At 39.0% G+C, this 19991-nt stretch overlaps 1 protein-coding gene across 15 annotated transcripts in view; it reads right to left on the bottom strand.

Annotated features, from left to right (window-relative positions):
- Window positions 1–19991, bottom strand: part of TNS3 (tensin 3) — a 229842-nt gene that overhangs the window by 31755 nt on the left and 178096 nt on the right. For all 15 annotated transcript variants that reach the window (XM_048296709.1, XM_048296677.1, XM_048296688.1 and 12 more), the window contains 3 exons: window positions 17749–17927; window positions 17290–17407; window positions 17092–17175 (listed from right to left, as the gene is read on the bottom strand). In XM_048296709.1, the coding sequence (XP_048152666.1) occupies window positions 17092–17175; window positions 17290–17407; window positions 17749–17927 (381 nt within the window). The remainder of the gene's footprint in view (window positions 1–17091; window positions 17176–17289; window positions 17408–17748; window positions 17928–19991) is intronic.

Genomic DNA, 19991 nt, shown 5'->3' on the forward strand with positions numbered 1-19991 from the left:
GATGTTATAAAGAAAGTATGTAATTCGTGCTATTATGTATAAAACTGGAATGTAATCAGACCATGCAGAGACAGAGTTTCAAAATCCCTCCACCAACCTGGCTGAGAGAAAAATTTCACAACACTAAAAGAAGTTCTCACACAGTAAGTGAGGATTCCACCTAGGTGGGGTTGGATCTTATCACCGGGACATTTGCACCATGACGACTTGATTACCACCTTCTGATATCTACATCTCATCTGATAAGGAATAGGACATTCCAGGAACTAAAAATAACTGTTCCACGAACCAGAGATGGCCCATTCATCATCAGAGATGGCCCTTCAATCACCAGAAATGGCCCACTCATCACCCAGGATGGACAATTCACCAGACCCAGGAAAGGCTTTGTGCAGCCCAACTCCGGGACAAGAAAACTTCATGAATATGCTAAAATTACGAGAAGACTAGAATTAATTTGGACTCTGCCCAAAAACTGTATAAGAAGAGACCAGCCGAAGCAGCACTCGCGAACTTGGGAGGTCTGGTGCGATAGAGATCAGATCTATGCCTGTTCACCCAGCTCCGACCACGGGCTCGGAGCTGCTTTTGGAGCTGCTTTTCTCGATCGTGGCCTTTGAGACCGATATTTCGGTGGCATAATAAATGTTATTTCTTTATAAATTTTGATTGGGCAATTCTGTTTACCTCAGAGACAATCATCCAACAACAGTGGGCAAGTAAAAGCAGTCATTTCACTACCATACCTTGTATTTTAGTAAGTTCCCATACATTTCAAACTTTGTAGTCCTTTCCATGAGAAGGTGATAGTTAATGTGAATCACATCAGCTTGAAAACTCGAGTCAAGATCCTCAGTTACAACTTTTGGGGAAAGGGAGCTTTAAATCAGTGTTCTGCTTCCAAAACGCTCAGCTCACTACCTCACCACTACTTGAGCCTAGCCTAAAAGCTGAATGGACAGAGAAAATAATACTGCTCTGAAGTGTGACAAAGTAACGAAGCCACTTGATGGCCCACTTGAGCCAGTTTACAAACCAACACTTTTCCAAGTCTATGTGCACTGTAAGATTATTATCTAGCTTCCCTTTAACTCCCCTGCTTTTCCAAATACAAAGGTTCCAAAATTAGCAGTCTGCGAAGTATCAACTTTACTGAAATTCTGACCTTTTAAACTTGTTACGTTCTGCTTTCAATGTCACAAAAATACAGTGAACCAAATTATTCCCTCATATGAAACCCATCAACTTTGGTCACACTGCTCCTTCTGATACCTAGGTTTCAACTTTTCTATTTTTCAATCCTGTACTGCCTAGTATGCAACTCTGAAACGTCATATGGCCTGTTAGCTACTGTTCTTTCATGCTGGTCAGAAGTAACAAATCCTCTCTAGGTTTGCACTTCAAGGACACCTTGCTCTCCCAGGCCTCAAAACGTAAACTAAAGCCTTTGAGAGGAGGAGCAAACTTGGGGTAATTACATCATTAATTGAAGTTAAAATTGGAGAATTAACCCTGATATGCAAATGAACCAAACTTATAAAAGTGTGAAGAACCCATGACCCAGGGTCCATCCTGGGCGTAGCCTCTTGACTGCCCAGGGTGTGGCCTTAAAGGCCCTTTGAACGAATACCTACTTTCATTCTCTCAATCTTGTCTAGCCTCTGTTTTCAGGTAGCCACTTCAAAGCATCACTTCCGTTTCACAGAATATGTGGGAATCAATACAGGATGCTTAAAGTTTGGTCTTTTATAACTTCAGATGCCAGGGAATGGAATAACTTTATTGTGTCTTTTGCACAGTATGTGCTTTCCTATTCAACACAGGTAGTTCCATTTCTCATTTAGAAGAAGTACAGGTCATGAGTCAAAATCATGTACCAACATGGAGACACCTGCAGTTCCCACTTTCTGAAAACCCACCAATACCAAGCAGAGAGAATGTAACAGGATTTTTTCATGTTTGTGAACGAAAAGACAGAATTACTATTGCTTGGAGATTCTGCTAATGCCTGTTTGAGTGGACCAACTCTCTTTGCAAGTAATCAATCAGTCAGGCTGAACCAGGGAAAGTTATTAAAACAGTGGCTCTAGCATCCAGGTATTAACCTCTCTGCACAAAAAAAGGTCAGCTTCAGTTGCTTCATCTGAGAAGAATCTCAGTGGAATATGTATTACATGCTTGGATATTACAGAAAATACAACAATGGAGTGGCTGACAACCTGGGAAATAAAACAGCACATCTGGAGAGGCAGTAAAGTATTTCTCAGAGATGTTTATTTGGTGGAAGAAAAAACACATTCAACAGTTAGAACCCAAACTGCTAGTAATTAAATGTAATGTACACTACAGTACGGAAGGTTTTTAACTTCATGCAATTATTTATTGTGTGCATTTAGAAAGCGATCACTGGTCACTGTGTTTTGGGAGCCTTTGAAATGTATTTAGAATTTAAAAAAAAAAAATCATTCTTGCCTTATGTCCTAAAGAGAGCTTTAAATCATCCGTGTCACCCCTTGAGGAAATATCCTTGGCACAGCAGTCTCCCCAGCAAGCACTGGGTGAGGAAGGCTGGCACTTCACCACCTTCACCATGGGAGATTCTGGCCTGCTGGCAAGATGCATGACAAAAGTGGGAGTGTATTGGGACACTCCTGTGTTCTGCAACTTCTACCTCCCATAATGGCCTGCCAGTAAGAACCAAATGCAGACTCTGAAGCTATGACAGGTGTCAGCTTATCTCCAGGCAACCACAGGCTGACACAATTAACTACACTTAACCTTCTGCCCACTCTGCACGTCGGTAAGAATCAAAAGGATGATTTACCAGACCCCACTTTACCCCACTCACACTCCCTGCCCTAAAGCCTGTACTATCTGGCTTCTTTTTGACTGAGAAAATAGCTAGACCATTTTACAGGTAACTTGGTATCATACATTCATATAAACACCAAAATACAAATAACTCCTATATGCTGAACAGAATTAACAATACAGCATCTTCAAAGCAGAAAAATCCTTATCATGACTTTCTGAAAGGCTTTCTTATACTAATTCATTTCATTCTCCCAAGTAGTACGAGGGGAAAAAAAGAAACTTCCCCAAGGACTAAAGCAATCAGTTGCATATGTCTTTAAATGTATTTTAAAAGTTCTTGCAGATGCTCTGCTACTGACTTTAAGCATAGCTTTGCTGTCTTAGGAATGCAAATCAGCTGCAGAGGCATGTCCTCAAGACATCTGGATCACATACAAACATAAAATGTGACATTTATGATAACACTCTTTAGGAGAGAATCACTATCATTACACAACACATAAACAAGAGAACCCCTATTCTGTCTCCACGTACAGCAGCTCATTCAGTGGTGAAAAAAAATAAATCCAATAAGACAATTAGAACACAACTATTAACATGCCCACACTAAGTTTGCACAGCAAATTAGTAAAATGGATTTGGAGACAGACAATTCCATTCTTATCATGGTTTCTCTCATAATGGCATTTCAGACATTCACATTGCTGAATATAACAATTTTCATCAAATTGTAAAATTAAATTGCAATAGTTTCAGAGAAGAAAAAAAAGAACCTATGAAACACGCAAATGGTACCTTCAAAATGAACAGTAATACTTTTTCAGGCAGAATGCACTGAAAGACCAAGCACCTTTCAAGAAAAGCATAAAATACCAGCCTTGTGCACCAAAGTTCATTATCCATTAAAATTGCTTGAAATGTTGGAGATGCAGGTCTAAGATATCTCTGCTCAATTGAAAAGTGCCACTCATGCATACTGACAGATACACTGCAAAGCCAAAGGAAAGGAGGCAAGGGGGAAGGTACAGGGGGCAAACTGGAGGAAATACTGAGTGAAAGAAGAAGGGAGAGAGCTTGGGTCTGATTTTGACACTTCTGAGAAGCAAGCATGAAGACTCAATGAAATTTTCTATTTTGTGTTATGACCCTATATACTTTTCCTAAGGTGAAAGAGAGGAAAAGAAGGAGTTTAAACTCCCCTTTTCCAATCTCAGTCCAGTTCCCTGGTGTCACCAGGCACCAGAGAGGTCCCAGTATGCAGCTTTTGATGTCTGAGGCATACTTATCTCATAGAAGGAATGGAAGCAATCAAACTGATGTTCAGACCCTCTATCAAAACTCTCACTTTGGTCCTGTTCTGCTGTGAGAAAAATTCTGCCTAAATGTGACCCTCTTCAACCCTTTTTCACTAGAAAAGTGAAAAAGTTCACTTTTCTAGTCACTTGCCTGCAAGAAAATGCTGAACCCAGCTCACCGCAGACTGAAAAATAAAAGCAAGGGCTGCTTTTTGATTTTCAAGTAGTATACCTAAACCATTTTATTTTAAAACCAGAAAATGAACTGACTTTTCAGAGGCTGCTTTTAATAACCTGGGATTGAAACTGGTAAAAACAAACTCAGTTCAGTTTACCTTCAGTGTTGTTCAGTATCAACAAAACACAACTGAGAATTGAAGCTCTTGCAATTTTTTTCTTGGTCTGTCTCTCAAGAACTGTGAATCAGTAACTCTTAGGGTTGCAGTCTTTACCCAAGCATATACTGCTACTGCCTGAATAGAAAAATTGTTTGCATTAAGGCGGTAAGAACCAGGGTCTTTATTCTGGTGCATCCTGTATATTGCACCATGTAATAGTTGGCTGCTCTAAGACTCTATTATAATTTCATGGAAAAATCAGATCTGAAGAAAGAAAGTGAGAGTGTTTTACATATATTTTACACAAATACACTTTTGTCTTGGATGCAAGAATTAGAGGCATTACCCTTCCAGTGCTAAGGCACAATAAAGTGTTTTTCTCATTAAACGAGAAAGCACAAGAACTATGCCATATTCCTCATTTAGAAAAGACTCGTGTTTACAAAATCTGTACATCTTTCATGCTTTTGAAAAGAAATTCAGTGCTGCCATAATATTACTAAGAGCTCCTCAGGGGAGGAAAAAGACTCAGTCTGGACAAATTTCTTCTACATAGACAGAAATTATGTATGTTCCAGGCAGTCCTCATTTCTTCAACTTTGAAAAAGACCCAACACGACCCACAAAAAATTAGAAGCCTTCCTCGGCAGGAAAGTGACTAAACAAATCTCTCAAGCCCTGCCTCACGCCCTCAACCATTCCCAAGCGATTGCAGAAAACTCTCATACTGACAGAACTCCTTGTCTGCAAACCTTCTCAGTTTCTGTGTAGACTCCCAACGTTGTTACGTGACTACAAAAGGCGTAACTCTTCCTCCCACTTCAGTTCTACAGAGCTCGCAGCAGCAACAGGCCGCAGGCTCCGTGCCTTCTCCCAGCTCCCCGCCCCGCCAGCGGAGCGGCCCCGGCGGCCTGTCTGAGGCTGGTTCGCTTTAGTGAACTCCCACCGCCCCCCCCTTTTCCCAGGGTCATGTTTCGCTGCCGCTGAGGCGAGCGCGATCAGCCAAACACAAGACCAACCCACAAAACGAGTTCTCAGATTTAGGAAAATGCACAAAACACGGGCGCAGGGAGCCACAAACCTACCTATGGAAGCCATCGTGACAGCAACTCTCCCACCGGGCTGTGCGAAATCCTCCTTCCCTCCCTCCGTGCCGCATGCTGCCCGTGGCTCACCGAATCGAGGCAGCCGGGCGCACCGCCCCGCCACGCAGAGACTTGGGAAAAGCTATCTCCCGCATCTGCCAGCACTCTCCGCTCTCCCTCGCGTGTTAGAACTTCACCGCAAAGTGGGTTCCAGTGTCTGCAGCGAGAGAAGCACAGGCTCCCTGTCTCAATACAGCCACCCAGATGAAGAATAGCCAGAGTTCACTTCATCCAGGCAGAAAGTAATTCCCCGATTGTTGTTAGATTAGGCTTCCCGCTCGCTCTTCAGCTCGACTGCCCATTCCGTGTATGCCTGCTGTGCTGACTCCACCTCACTTGCGTTTGACTTGTTCCCCCCTTCCCCCGCCCGGCTCACACCGCCTCTTCCACGCGCAGCGCCGCTCCCAGCGGGTCCTGTGCTCCGCGCTGCGCCGCGGGGGCGGAGAGCGAGCGGCCAGCACCGCTCTCCTGGGGCGACTGGAGGCTTGGGTTGGGGGGGAGGGTGTGTGGGTGGTGGTGGTTGGTTGATTTGGTGGGGGGAGGCAGTGCTGGGGGGCGGGGGAGGGTGGTGTTGTTCGTCCCCCACCACTTCATTTGACCTTAGCTATGTGTTTCTTTCAGAGAGATGAACGACACGGAACCGAGAACTGTCAGATTAGTGCTTTTTAATGTAGACCAAAGCCCAGCTACTCTATTACACCAAACTAGCTCAACACTCTTGGATAAACTTAGTATCCAGAGCTCTGAATAAAGTTTTACTCGAGTCCCAAGATCATAAAACACGTGTAGCCTTACTGTGTTGCATTCAACATCCCCCTAGCATTGTTCTGAGCAGGTTTTATTTACAGGTCAGGAAGACGAGTGGAAACACTGCAGCTCCACAATGAGCAGCACATTTCCTCTTCAGATTGTTCTTCAGTGCCCAGCACACCGTATTTTCTGAAAGGATGACTGCAGGAAATTACTAGATATAGACAGAAACAAATACAACCATTTAAAGCTTTCCCATAATGAATTGCTTTCAAATTTCTACCGGCACCATCTTTTGAATGTGTATACTAAACCGTTTTGATAATAGTAAAATACACAAGCTGGCTTGGTTATAGAGATGAGTACTGGTAAACTAATTAACATTTTGCTTTCTTCCACAGACCATAATGTAAATCAAACTATTCCTTTTAAGAATATTCATTCATACCACTGTTTGTCTTTATATCAGCTGCTCCCATTAAACATGTTTCATAAAGATTGCACTCAGAAGAATGCAATAGCAAAGGTTAGTTGTGATATATACCATATTATCAGGTAAAAAGAAGGGAAAATCCTTGCCACAGGGTCAGAAGAGGTTATTATGCAGCAGTTCAGAACTGACATCAGTTACTTCGATTAATTTATTATACAATTATACTTTGTCTTGGATGCTTCCTGGCAGAGTCAGATGCAGTCAAACACAGTCTTCATACTCCTATAAACAATAATGATTAGAGAAAATTGCTCTCCATAGAAAGCATCCCTGTCTCTGCATAAAAAGCACTAATCACAGGACCTTCGCATATCTCATTTCTTTCCTGATTTTCAAGTCTTGAAAGCTTTGCTTGTTTGGCTATTTACACATGCTGAATTAGAAGGGAACAAGAATAGTAACCTTTAACAAAGAAGATTACAGCAGTATGAGACACCATATGAAGAAGGTTGGTTAAGTAAGAAACTTACTTTCCAAAGTAATATAAGGATGTAATGTAAGCAGAAATCGTGTAATTAAAAGTATTAATGTACTTGAGTTTTGTCAGCATTTCAAATTCACCCTTTCTTAAGATTTTTTTGCATGGATCCTTCTAACAGACTCAGTTATAGTTAGGGGGCTACTCATCAAAAAAATCCCTCTGACCTAGACAGTTAATGACAAACAAAAGGGTGCATAACAAAAATCTCACCTTTTGCTTGTCTTTCTGTCACAAATTCAAAGTTTCAACCAGATGAGATGAGCTCTAAGGAAGAAAAAAATCTGAAACTCTAAAGCCAGAAGATATACAGGGCAAGGCTGATTATACACAAAGGAAGAGTTAGGAAGGGAAGGAAGGGCAGTGTTAGACGTCTCAGGTGAGGAACTGATCAGCACAGTGTGTAAGATACTGCCATCTCAAAAGGAGAAGGTCTGTTATTTGGCAAAAAGAATTGGTTTCATGGCTGTTTCAGGGACAGCACAGTGATAAGAATCAGGTCTTTCAATCTCCGCCAGGTGTTACCAGTATACAGTTCTCCTAGATATAGTACACAAGGTTCCTGGTTTGATCAGAACCATTGCAGTGCAAAATCTATCTAAAATAGTTTAAAATGCAGGGCTCAAATTATAACATGCACCTTTCTCCAACAAGAACCCCTGCAGCAGAGTGGCTATGCTGTGTCCTTCACACAAATTCAGCAAACTCCACAATTTGTGAAGGAATGTCATGTGTTTCCCTGCTACTCTGATGATTGACAGAAGTGTGGGAGTCAATGTCAAGTAGATTGCTCATTTCGGATTTTGTCTACAAGGTGCCTGAATATAATAAATATTTGTGAAATAACATGCCTAACTCAGGCATAGGAATACACAGATTAATTTGGTTTTCTCAATAAACATGGAATAAACATGAAGATAATTAATGTAGGGTAGAACAGCATCTTAAAAAACATAAGAGCAATAGGACCTTTAGACGATAAACAATTTAAGTGGAACTGAAGGTGTATTTCCTCTCTGTTCCCACTCAACACTGGAAGGTCTGTCATTCTGAAACTGCACAATATCTTTTACTTGTGAATGCAGTAGACAGACCTTCCCAAATACTCAAACAGAGAATCATTTTAAAACTGCAATTTTTTTAAAAAGTGTGCTCACAGCTGTACTTCGATTTTTGAAGCTTTCTTCAGCCTTCCCTCAAACTACATGGATTACTCTGGCACATCACAGTCGTGAAAGTGCCACATCACATAGTAGGAGGCCTCACCCTGGAAAAGTTGAAAAAATTTCATAGAATCATAGCAAGAGAAGTAGTTGTTCTCATGGTTTTTTGTTAATTTAACCTTTTCCAGACAAAGTGACTAGTGACATCTCAAAAATGCATGCTATGCACATGCACTGCAAACAAGCAACATCAGGTATGTGTAAAAACAAACACATCTGCCAGGCTGCCTGCTCATCCAATCCTGTATTACTATTAAATTGTTTTTAAGTTTCTGTCAATGGCTTATTGTTTGCATCTTCAAAAGAAGTAAAAATTAGTGACAGACTTCTCAGCTTCAGATTCTTTTTGGTTTTTATATATGTGTAAGATATTATTCATCTATACTCAATGAATACATACAAAGGTAGTTATTTATCAAATGACTAATTTATGTGGGGAAATGGATGACTTTTTCCCACAGAAAGGGAAAAACCAAATGCTCTAAAGCAGTGGTTTAAAAACCTCTCAAGTAATCAATTTTTCAGTGGTTCTTAGCAAAAAAAAGAAAGGGGGAAAAAACCAAAACCAAATCACCACCACCCACCAATGTATTATCAGGGTGTATTTCAAATTTAACGGAAGAGGCACATATGCTTTGAGACCATGATCAAGTAACAACATTGAAGTATTGTATAAACACATTTTCCCCATGTAATATTTGATTATTTAAACAACTTTTTTGGGCATTTATATATAACTTCAGAATTATACAGCTTATTTTATTGCCTTAATTTTAGAATTTTTGAGCTCTCGCAGATAGTAGTGAACATAACAGCACCCTTGGAAGTGCCATCATCTTTTCAGCTAATAATGCGTATTCCAAGTACAGTCAGTTATCTTGGATGGAAAGTATAAAAAAAAAAATCCCACAAAAATAAATAAACACAGATTAAAACAGATAATGCTACTGCTTTCTCTCAAGAGAAAATGCCTTTGGACTAGAGCTACAGGAAGGATGTAAGCTGCAGGCTGCACAATTAAACTTTCAGATGTATTGGTTCCTGAATGAAACTGAAACAGGCAGTAACATGCATCTTATGCAAAACTTCTTCAATTTTTTTCTCAGTTACTAAATCCTTTAGAAATAAGGCAGTTGTTTCATTTTCAGTTCACAGTGGTATGAAAAGTTAGTCAAGACAAAATAACAGACACACTGGATAAAAGTGTGGTGCCCCAAGTAAGGGAAGCACTTACCAGGTGGGTTCTTGAAGAAGAACCTATCAGCAGGTGCTTGATTTAATGCTACTAGTGAGGGATCAAGGAGCAGTCAGACTTGTTGAGGTACCACTGATGAAAGACAAATAACAGGCAAGAGACTTCAAAGATATCCCAAGCTAGAAACCTTATTTCATATGAATTCCTGTAGGAAAACTCTTTTGTCAGAAGATCTGCCATTTCTTTAGTGCAGTTCAACATTTGAATTCAGGACAAAATGAATGGATAAGAAAGTAAGAAAGCCTGTTTCTGTAGTTAGGGTCCCCACCACTTAGATACTCATTTCCCTGTGAGAAAACTTAATTCACGTTTGCTGCTTTAGGCAGAAGACTCCATATAACTTTTCAGAAGTGTCTTGGTTCAAATTGATAATGCAGGCAGTGCCAGGTCCCCTCTGAGAGGGCCATTTTTAGGGGAACAGTCTCAGTTCTCTGATTTACATATCTATCAGCACTTTGCCCACATGGAATGAAAAGTCATCATTAAAACAAAACAAAACAAAACAAAACAAGCAATAAATACTTGCACAGAAAATTAAACAGGCAGTATAAAACAAAGTCTTTCCAAATCAGTATCTGATACTTTCTCCAAAGCAGTTTCAACAGGGCAGGATATGGTTTAAGGCCTATTCTGATCTATGACCACAGTGTTTCTGTCCAGATGAAAATCCTGCTACAAAAGCAAGGGGGGTAAGAAGAGGAGACAGTGAATACTTTCACAACATCTCTTCAATGTAATGTCTGAAGAATCCATCTTCTCTTTTTTTTTTTCCTTCAAATTCTTCATTATTATAGAGAAGCTGCACATGGAATTATATACGTGTGCACTAGATGATGCATTCTGCGAGCAGAGCCTTTTCCATGACCATCTGCAGCACTTGAATTTTTCTCATGTTCAACATGATGTTCAACATATAGGTCACAGCAGACCGTGTCCCTTTCCAGAAGTTTAGCTCGTGCAGCTGTAAGAACAATTCATCATGAAATATCTTTGTCTTGACATAAGCATCAGATGTGAAGAATTTTTGAGTCTGTGATCAGATACAACATTGGCTACAAAACAAAATGTATTCATGTTCCAGAATATTTGATCAACCTAGAGTATCCAAAACCAATGGAAGAGAGAGTATATCTTAGAGAATGAGTTTTCTTATGAAAATCCAGTAACGAAAGTGGTTTATTTTGTCAGCTTTAACATATCAGCCAAAAAACCCACATATTTATATTATCCCACTGGTTTATCATCACCTAATATCTGGCATGGACTTGGCATGCCCTAGCTTTTTATATTCAGTTATTGTAATTATATTCCTTTCTCCTCTGAATCAATGGCATATTAGAATGTTTACTGAGTGGCTAAAGTATGTACAGATTTTTTAAAGTTTTATGTAGAAACACATAACATAGCTGTAAACAAAACCTGTCCATATCTAGCTAGCTAAATGGATTAAGCTCTAAATCATTTAATCTCTAAAGCTTTGGGAAGTTAAGTAGTGTAGAGGGGGAGAGTACCTCCCATGAAAATCTTAGCCGAACTGAGTGGGGGGAAAAAAATGCTCAATTAAAGCTGATTACCAAACAGCTCAGTTGTAGACATTTATACTGTGAGTATTTCGGTTAATACGCCTCAGTAAAGGCAGACATAGACTACAAGTATTTTAAGTTATTTTCAGTTTCAGTTTCATTCTACTGTCACAAGATATTTTCCACCATTCAGATTGATATAAACTAAATTAAATGGTTAAGCTTTTCAGCACATGAGATGGAATATTAATATAAATTCACTTTGCTGTGAATTTAGACTACCCGAATGAAATCACTGATAATAAGCGTTGCTTATTTCTCTGCAGGCCAAATAAATACATCATTTCCATTACTGTATTTGAAAGATATGTTAAGAACTCTATTATAATCAGTGACACAAAGGGAAGGAGATCTGTGACAATGAAGACTTGAAAATATATCATATCCAACCTTCATGCAATAAAAAATTTGTATAAAGATTAGTTTTACTGAGCTGAATGTCTCAATGAAAGTAACCCAGCGATGAAAAAGTGTGATAGATCATAGTACATTATATTGACTTCAGTGTTTACAACAGCCAATAAGTGGTCTCTGAACATTTATGATTATGCTTTACAGCATTCCACATGCTCTTTCTGGAAGCCCTCATGAAGTTCATGGTGTTAGAATCCCAACAGGAGATCCAAATAGTTTCCTGCTTGCTCCTGAAGCCTATGGAGGCTTCTTATGCACTAGTAAATGGTGTATTTTATAATAATTAAGAAACATTAGGTGTTCAATTATAAAAATATGGTGTAGATGAGCACTGTATTCGTCCACAAGATAAACATGTCAAGGGCAATTGCAGGACGATGAAAAACGTAACAGAAATCTGGTGTATCTGCTTTGCATTAAACATCATAAATTTCCTTTCTCTAGTTGTATTTTTTATCTCATTGATAGCCTCAACAAACAAACAAACAAATGAAAATCCACTAAAATAAACAAAACATCCAAAAAAACTTAAACACAAAACTGCAATAGCAAAAACGAAAATGCACCTATGTTTCCAGGAGAACAGAGCTTATCATAACCATCACGTATGTTCTAAGCAAATGAACCCAGATGTCTGGAAGAGTTCTGTACCTATTACTTGCTTTGGACATGTATATCCTACATAAACAGGTAAATGGAGTAGAGAAAGACAGGTATAAATGAATATTATATGAAAGCTTTTCACAGAGAGAAAGTTTTTGCCCATCATAAACAGGAAACTTTTCCCTTTCACAAATTGTTTCACTTTTATTCCCAATGCTACTGACCGTCCTGACACAAGGAAAATGTTTTCAGTTTAGAACCCTGACATTTTTTTAATCAAAAAATTAAGCGGTATGTATCATTTCCCTTGCAACTCAGTAACTGGAAGAAATTACAATCCCGGAATAATAGTATAAAACCACAACAGTATAAAATTCTAATCAGTAATAGAATTATGCAATAATGAGGCTGTTAGGTTGTGGGTTTGCCTCCCAAAAGATTTATTAAACACTCATCACTCTACTGGATGATGTAATAGAGTAAGTCTGTGTTAGTCAATGAGGGGAATTTAGGCCTACAATGTCAAATAAAAACAGAGTCTGTATGAGAAGAATTGTGGAAATATTCCACTGTGTGGTCTTGAAGAGTTCCACGATGGCATGAGGAGAAAAGTTGCCCTTTTTAAAATTTTTAGAACAGATGCAGCTCATACACAAGCTTTGAGTACAGTATCTAGGCTAAGCTCCATGGAAGAGATGAAAAGGCAAGGCCTTACACATGGTTGAAGGCTCAGAGATTCCTTACACTGGCAGCAATGCTTTCATTCCATCATTTGCACTGCTTGAACTACACAAGTCTAGTTAGGCTGTTCAGAAAAGATGGAAAAAAAAGGCATCATGTCTTCTCTTTGTCAGTACATTGATAAAGGATTATAGACAATCTTCCCTTGTTCCACAGATCCCTGCCTTCTGTTGCAAGACAGTGCCTGTTTGTTAATGCAGACCTTCTGCAAAGTTCTTTCTATGCTTTGACCAGGGCTGAAGAAGGGGCAGCTAATCACATCTAGCCTCAGGCATGGAGTGGCAGGACAGCTAGCCAGCTTCAGTCCCCTGGCAAAGAGCTTGCTACGCTTTTATTTGTTACTTCTATATACAAAGGGACTTCAATTAGCTATCTGCTGTCTGAGACAAAAGAGCCTTTATAAGCCTCAAAATAGCCTACAAATAGTGCTTCTGTTCCTTCACTGATATGTGGGACTCTCCCTCCCATGGGATATACATCAGCTATTGTGATATTCCAGAGAGCTGTATCTGGGTTCTATCTGGAGCAGCCCTATTTTTTGAGGGGTATTTATAAAACTAGCCAATTTATAGACCACTAGCCAATTTATAGACTACTTAGGTTCATCTCAAGAAACAAGGTGTCTTTCAAAGAAAATTCAGAATTAACTCCGTGGGTGCTGTATTACTTTCAAGCTATGTAAAGTGAAGAAAAGGGCAATGAAACTATGGCAGTAAGTGATCACTGGAGCAGCAGTGCTGACACAAAATTGACTGCATGCACACAGACTGAGGGAGGTTAAATTTACACCTGTTTGATAAAGAACAAGGCTCTGAAAAGAAATCCTACAGGCAGGACATCTCCAATAAATGTACAGGGAGAATGAAGAGTTAGGGCATAGCTAATGTAAGGGAGACAGATACATAACATTACTTCACTGACTTTCCCTAGCAAAGTGGTTTTGCCTGGAAAGAAAATTAAGATTTCTAGGGATAATAGAGCTCCATTTTATAAGGCTTTATTAAAGACAATGTCCTTCAGTAAACAGGTTAAAAATCAGATGCATTCAAGATACTAGATACACAGTTTACAAGAATAACTTAAAGAAGAGAGAATTTTATCATTTTTTAAACTTACGGACTGGATGCCATTGCAATTCTTGACTACAGGATACACAAAACCATGTATTTTTCTTTTAAAATATATACTTTCGTGCTTTTCTAAAAGCACAACAGAATCCCTTGATATGGTAAGTGCTAATTACACGGAACGCTATTCTCCACAAGGAAACAGGGAGGAAATAAAACAGTAATATGTCTAGATAATTGGCAACCAGGTTACAGCATCCTCACTGGTAATTTAAAAAGCAGATAAACAGCAAAGTTGAGATGCATAACAAAGCAATTTTGAATTCAAGGGTGATCTGAACTGAGACAAAAGTGGCAATATCTTAATGGCAAAAATCAAGACGCCGGAGTCCATGACTCAAAAGGCCTCTACCTGTTGAAAATTTCTGAAGAAGTCAGTATATTTCCCAACTTTTACCAAAACAAAGACCATGTAAGCATTTAAAAGAAGAGCTAGGCTGCAAGGGAAAGTACTAAAAATCAAGGCTATTAAGAACTCTTGTAAAGTACACACTGTTAGAGTCACCTTTGTGGTATGTGCATTAAAGCAGTCTCAACCACAGGAACAGCTGTTTCTGTTCCCTTCAGATTCTTGGCCTCTTCAACACACAAAACATAACGCTCTTGCTCTGGGCATGAATTAGGGATTGGTAGCAGAAATAAGAGCACTTCTTGCAGAAGAAATCAGAAGACACAGAAGCAAGTAGGTACTTACTGTAGATAGAGGCAATAACTATAGTAGAAGCAAAGGGAAAAGAGAAAATTTTTTAAAATTTAAAGTATGATTCTAACTTGCCTCTGACAATAGACGTTTCTGTACTCTGATGGGAAAGTCACCCAATTAACATTTCTGAGAAATGCTTGCTAACAGGTCTTTTTTAACTGCATGTTTTCTAGCTGACCCATTTCATACACCTTTAATGTTTAACTAACAACTAACACCTTTAATGTCAAAGTACCTTACGTTTACAGCTAAAACCAAAGCTGCATGGAGATGAGCACTTAACTTGCAGCATTCAGTACACCTGAGCCTCATTTTGAAACAAGCACTCAAAGGAAGAATTGCCTCCTTTTCTAATAATTAGAATAATTATTTTCAGTGTTCCATTAACTGAGTATCTAAAACCAGCATTTGAGAGATGACAGCATTTAGAATTAAGCAGAGAATCAAAACAGAGAAATACATTGAAAGCCAAATATTTTTCCAGGGCAAGTCCTAACTCTTAACAACATTAATGGAAACCATTTAACAACAAAGTGTTCAGAAGATTTTTGGGGGGTTCGAGTGCTGAAGAGCTAGCCAGAGTAACGACACATGCACCGATACGATTTGAGCATCGTTCTCCACTTTATTGTTCAACTATACAAGCTTATATCTACTTTTGCAAAGATTCACGCCCAGTCCCTCTAGACAGCCTCTAATCTGTGGGGGAGCCGACCAGTGTATTGCTTTGCCAAGGACTTTCAGGGCTGCCTGCAGCCAGGTGTTTTCCAGGCCTGCCTGCAGCCAGGGGCCTGTTCAGGGGTTTTTCCTCAGCAACCCTGGGTTGTCCAATTTTTCCAGGGGTATCATATGCCCCTGTTCCGCAAGGAATCCCTCTACAGTAGATCAACCTATAACTGATTTGCTGAAGTTGTCCTCAGGAGGCTCTCTGCCACTAATTATTTAGAAGTAGGGAGAACCATAAAAAGATGTCTTGAACCAGGTAGAAGATTCTTCTATAGCTAAAGATAACTTTATTCTGTGTTGATGTTATTTGCTTTTCACTATTAAGTGAGGCAAATTAAACATAAAGGGTTTTTTTAAGTTAAAACCGTAACAATAACTATTATTGCATCAAAACCCATTATCACATTTATTGAAATCTCTACTATCAAGATCCTCCTGGAGAAGACAGTCATAGCCTAAGTAGTAAAACTATATATAATATACATGAATTTTCATTTGAACATCATGGAATGCATAAAATGAATGCCTGTGATTTTTATTCAGGTTTTAAATACGTTAGCTGGCTTCCTGCTATGTCCAGCACTTTCTGATACAGTGCAGAAATACTTTTTTCTTTTAAATCTTAGTGTTTTCAAATAATTTTGCACAAAAAAGGTGACAGGTATCAGTAGCTTAGCTGCTATTTTTAGTAGCAAAAAGTTAAGGCCTCAAAAATAATCGTTTATTATAAAAAATCATAGCTAGATCATATTAAATCTTTAAATATGTAATCATCTACTACCAACTGCTTTTCTGTGTGCATTTACAAACTGTATCATGGCAAAAAAGCCCTCCAGAATATCCATTCCTCTGGTTAAGGATCTCCTTGACTTGAGCATAGCTACTGTCAAGCTGTATTGTCAGCTTCACTTGCCTGGAAAGACGGCAACATGGATATCACCCCTCTTTCCTCAGATGGAGACAAAACCTGCTTAAAATCACAAAGAACTCAAGTCTCCTGATAGTACTATTCTGACATCCTCAAATATTAGCAGAGACACTGTGGAACGTTGAAACCATGCAAACTGATAGAACGAGAGAAGGATAGCCTCAAACACTGAGCTGTATTTCATCTTATTTCTGTGACGCAGCTGCCTAATTGCTCCACAGTGAATTTGCACAATGAATGTGAACATGGGACTCCCTGTTGGCAGTTAAAATCTGGAAGGCATTAAATATTTCTTGGACAATTCTTCATTATTCACTTCTTTTTGGTGTGATTAAAATAGGACTGCTAAAATCCATTTCTCTGACTTACACATCTAAATTCATTGTGTATACGTCCTATTTATAAACCACTGTTGTCTTAATTGCCTTCATCCACAGTTCATTTTCACATTATTTAGGAAATAGGGGTACCTTACCAGGAATGGTTCTGTACAGCTCAGATGGGCTGCTGATCTTTTGGCTGGAGGGAATCTGCTGATGACATAGTGGAGGTGCTGTAACTAGGAAAGAGGGAAAAGTGCAATAACAGCTCTTCAGTAACAGCTAAAATGTCAAAAGTGCTATTTAAATAAATAAATAAATAGATAGATAGGTAGAGACAGACATCTTCTTACCATATGTCATCTCTGGTGACAGGGAAAAAGCTGATGTGAATGTGACAGCTTCATTTCCATTTTTTATTGCGGAGAAGATTCCCCCATCCATTTCATCTTGGTAATGTACGACAACCATCTAAGAAAAGGCACAAAGAAGCAAAATTACAGTGTGATAATTCTCACTTAAGCCTATGACACAGTGGGGCATTCTTCATCAAATTACATAAGGTTTCTGTAATCAGATATAATGTGATCTACTGTTCTGGCAGAGAGATCTTGGAACACTGAAAACATGCAAACACAGAATAGACAAGAACATTTAAACATTGAATTGCATTTTTGAGGTAACTGCAGTTATTTGTTCTTATTGCCATGATGCAACTGCCCAATTGCTTCACATTAATTTTGGACACACAACATAAGACTTCCTACTGGCCACTTGCTTCAGTATTTAGTGAAAAATTCTTGATTGTTTACCTCCTTCGTTTTCCCTACAGCAACTGGTGATCCTGGAATTACAGCCTGGTGAGTAGCAGGAGACTTCATCCATCCACACCTGTTATATGATGGCTCCCCAGGAACATCATTGTCATACTGCCCAACACTTAACTTTCTGAGCCTTTTCCCTGTTGCATCATCATCTTGCATACCTGTTGCTGAAAACAAACATGCAAGGTGAGTAAGAAACTTTTTTCTTTCAGTTAAAACTGTTAAAACAAACTTCACTATTGTGTCTGTAGTGATTATAATCAAGAATGTTCAAACTGTTTTACAAACCCACATAGGTGGGGAAAAAATATCACTTGTAGTTAGCTTTGCTGACACCAGTGGGAAAATATTTGCAGTCAGCTTGTTTTAGAGGAGTCAGTCAAGCAGCATGTTTCTTCTGATGCTCATTTTCGAAGCGATCACCCCCAGTGCCATTGGAAGAGCAAGCCAGCAGGGGCCACTACAGGCACTCCAATGGGAAGCCTCTCTTGCCGTTTCTGACACACACAGTGGTGCTTGGCAGAAAAAACATTGCTGCTGTCCAGGACTGCATTCCCTCCTCACCTCTCACCCCTCCTCCCTCCCTCCCTCCCTCCCTCTCTCTCCCCCCTCCGCCCAAGCAGTTTATTTTTAGCTAAAACAGACCCTGGCCCTTATAAACTCAGTTCACTGTACACCTTTTGTGACACATAGCAATCACACTTAATCACAAAAATTAGGTATTAGTTACACACGGAAGCTGTAATCGTTTTGAGGAACAGCACAGAAAAGTAAGCTAAACCAGCAGAACGATCCAGTATATTCAAGGATATAAAGCAGCATTTGTTTCCAAAGATGTTATTGAGAGCATGTCACTAGATGCAGTTATGATTAGCAGGATTTTGTATACACGGTCATTCACTCCAAACAGCAGGGGCTTCCAGATTACTCCTGCAACAAGGCTTTTGCCACCCTTCTTAAGTCAACAGTAAGGATCCAGAGAACTTACTGAGTAGTCACAAAAACAATCACATGCATAGCAACTTTTCAAATATTCCTCTATAGTCTTCATATGCAAAATGGTCTTTGAGGATTAGCTATTTCTCTTAAAAGAGCTCAGTATTCCCACAAGAACTTACTTTAATTGCTTGGTGTCATTTAAACCTTTACAATCATTTCCAACTGTATGTGTTGTTGAAGCACATCTCCTACACAACCTGATCGTGGAGCCATAACACTAGGAGTCCAAAGTGTGTACTTCATCTAAACCACCAGGAGGGCTGAATCAGTAACTTGGGTAGAGAAAGACAATAGCATACACCTTTCACACACATCGATTTCCTAATCTGAAGTAGCTGATAGAAGCTAAGGTGTAAAATCCAGCATACAGCATAAGAGTCTGTGTTACAGACATTTCACCTTGATTACACCACACAATTATAGAGCATCAATGCACAAATAAGTTTCTGTATAGGAGAACAGTTTTTATTCAAGCTTGAAACAGAGACAGGGATTTTAGACTAAAATCTATGGTACTTAAGCGATTCTGCATTGACATACGTATGTATCAAGCTGAGTAACTTGCTGGCAAGAAGTGGCTTATCCTAAAAATATTAATAAATCTCTTGTTAAACTACAGAATCTGACACTTCCAAAAAATCCATCTCTGCTAGCATCAGTGTGATAATAACTACTACTGAAGCAAATAAATACATAAGTAAAACCCTGTTAGTAATTTTTGAAAATTCTACCAATAGGGTTAAATCTCAGGGTCCAAATACAACCAGTTATTAATTTTATCAAGTCAATATTTATAAACCTAGCACGTTTTTAAAAAGTCACAACTGAGATTCTGTTTTTATGGTACAACTTTGAAAACTAAAATACTTTTTAAGCACCTATATTTAACTCTTTTTCTCTTGACTTAAATCTTTATGTGTGGTCTCTCATTTCTGGAAAGAATATCTGCTGAAGACACTGTGAGGAAACTAGATTCATCACTCAAGCCAGAAAAGGACATGAAATCACAAATATCTTCCAAACCTCTTACATGATACTAAAAAGTCATGGTGAATTCTACTGAAATTGGAAACACTTAAGAATGTAGACTGAGTTCATACTATTCCAGCATTTACCAACTTTTTGCATTGGATTTCTTTTTTTATTTTTAATTTCTGTAAAGAAAAATGAGTGGGAATCACTGCAGAATCTCAGACCACCTGAGACCAGACACTCCCAAGCCCCACCACTTC

The sequence above is a fragment of the Corvus hawaiiensis genome, chromosome 1, assembly GCF_020740725.1.
Source record: "Corvus hawaiiensis isolate bCorHaw1 chromosome 1, bCorHaw1.pri.cur, whole genome shotgun sequence".
Lineage (NCBI taxonomy): Eukaryota > Metazoa > Chordata > Aves > Passeriformes > Corvidae > Corvus > Corvus hawaiiensis.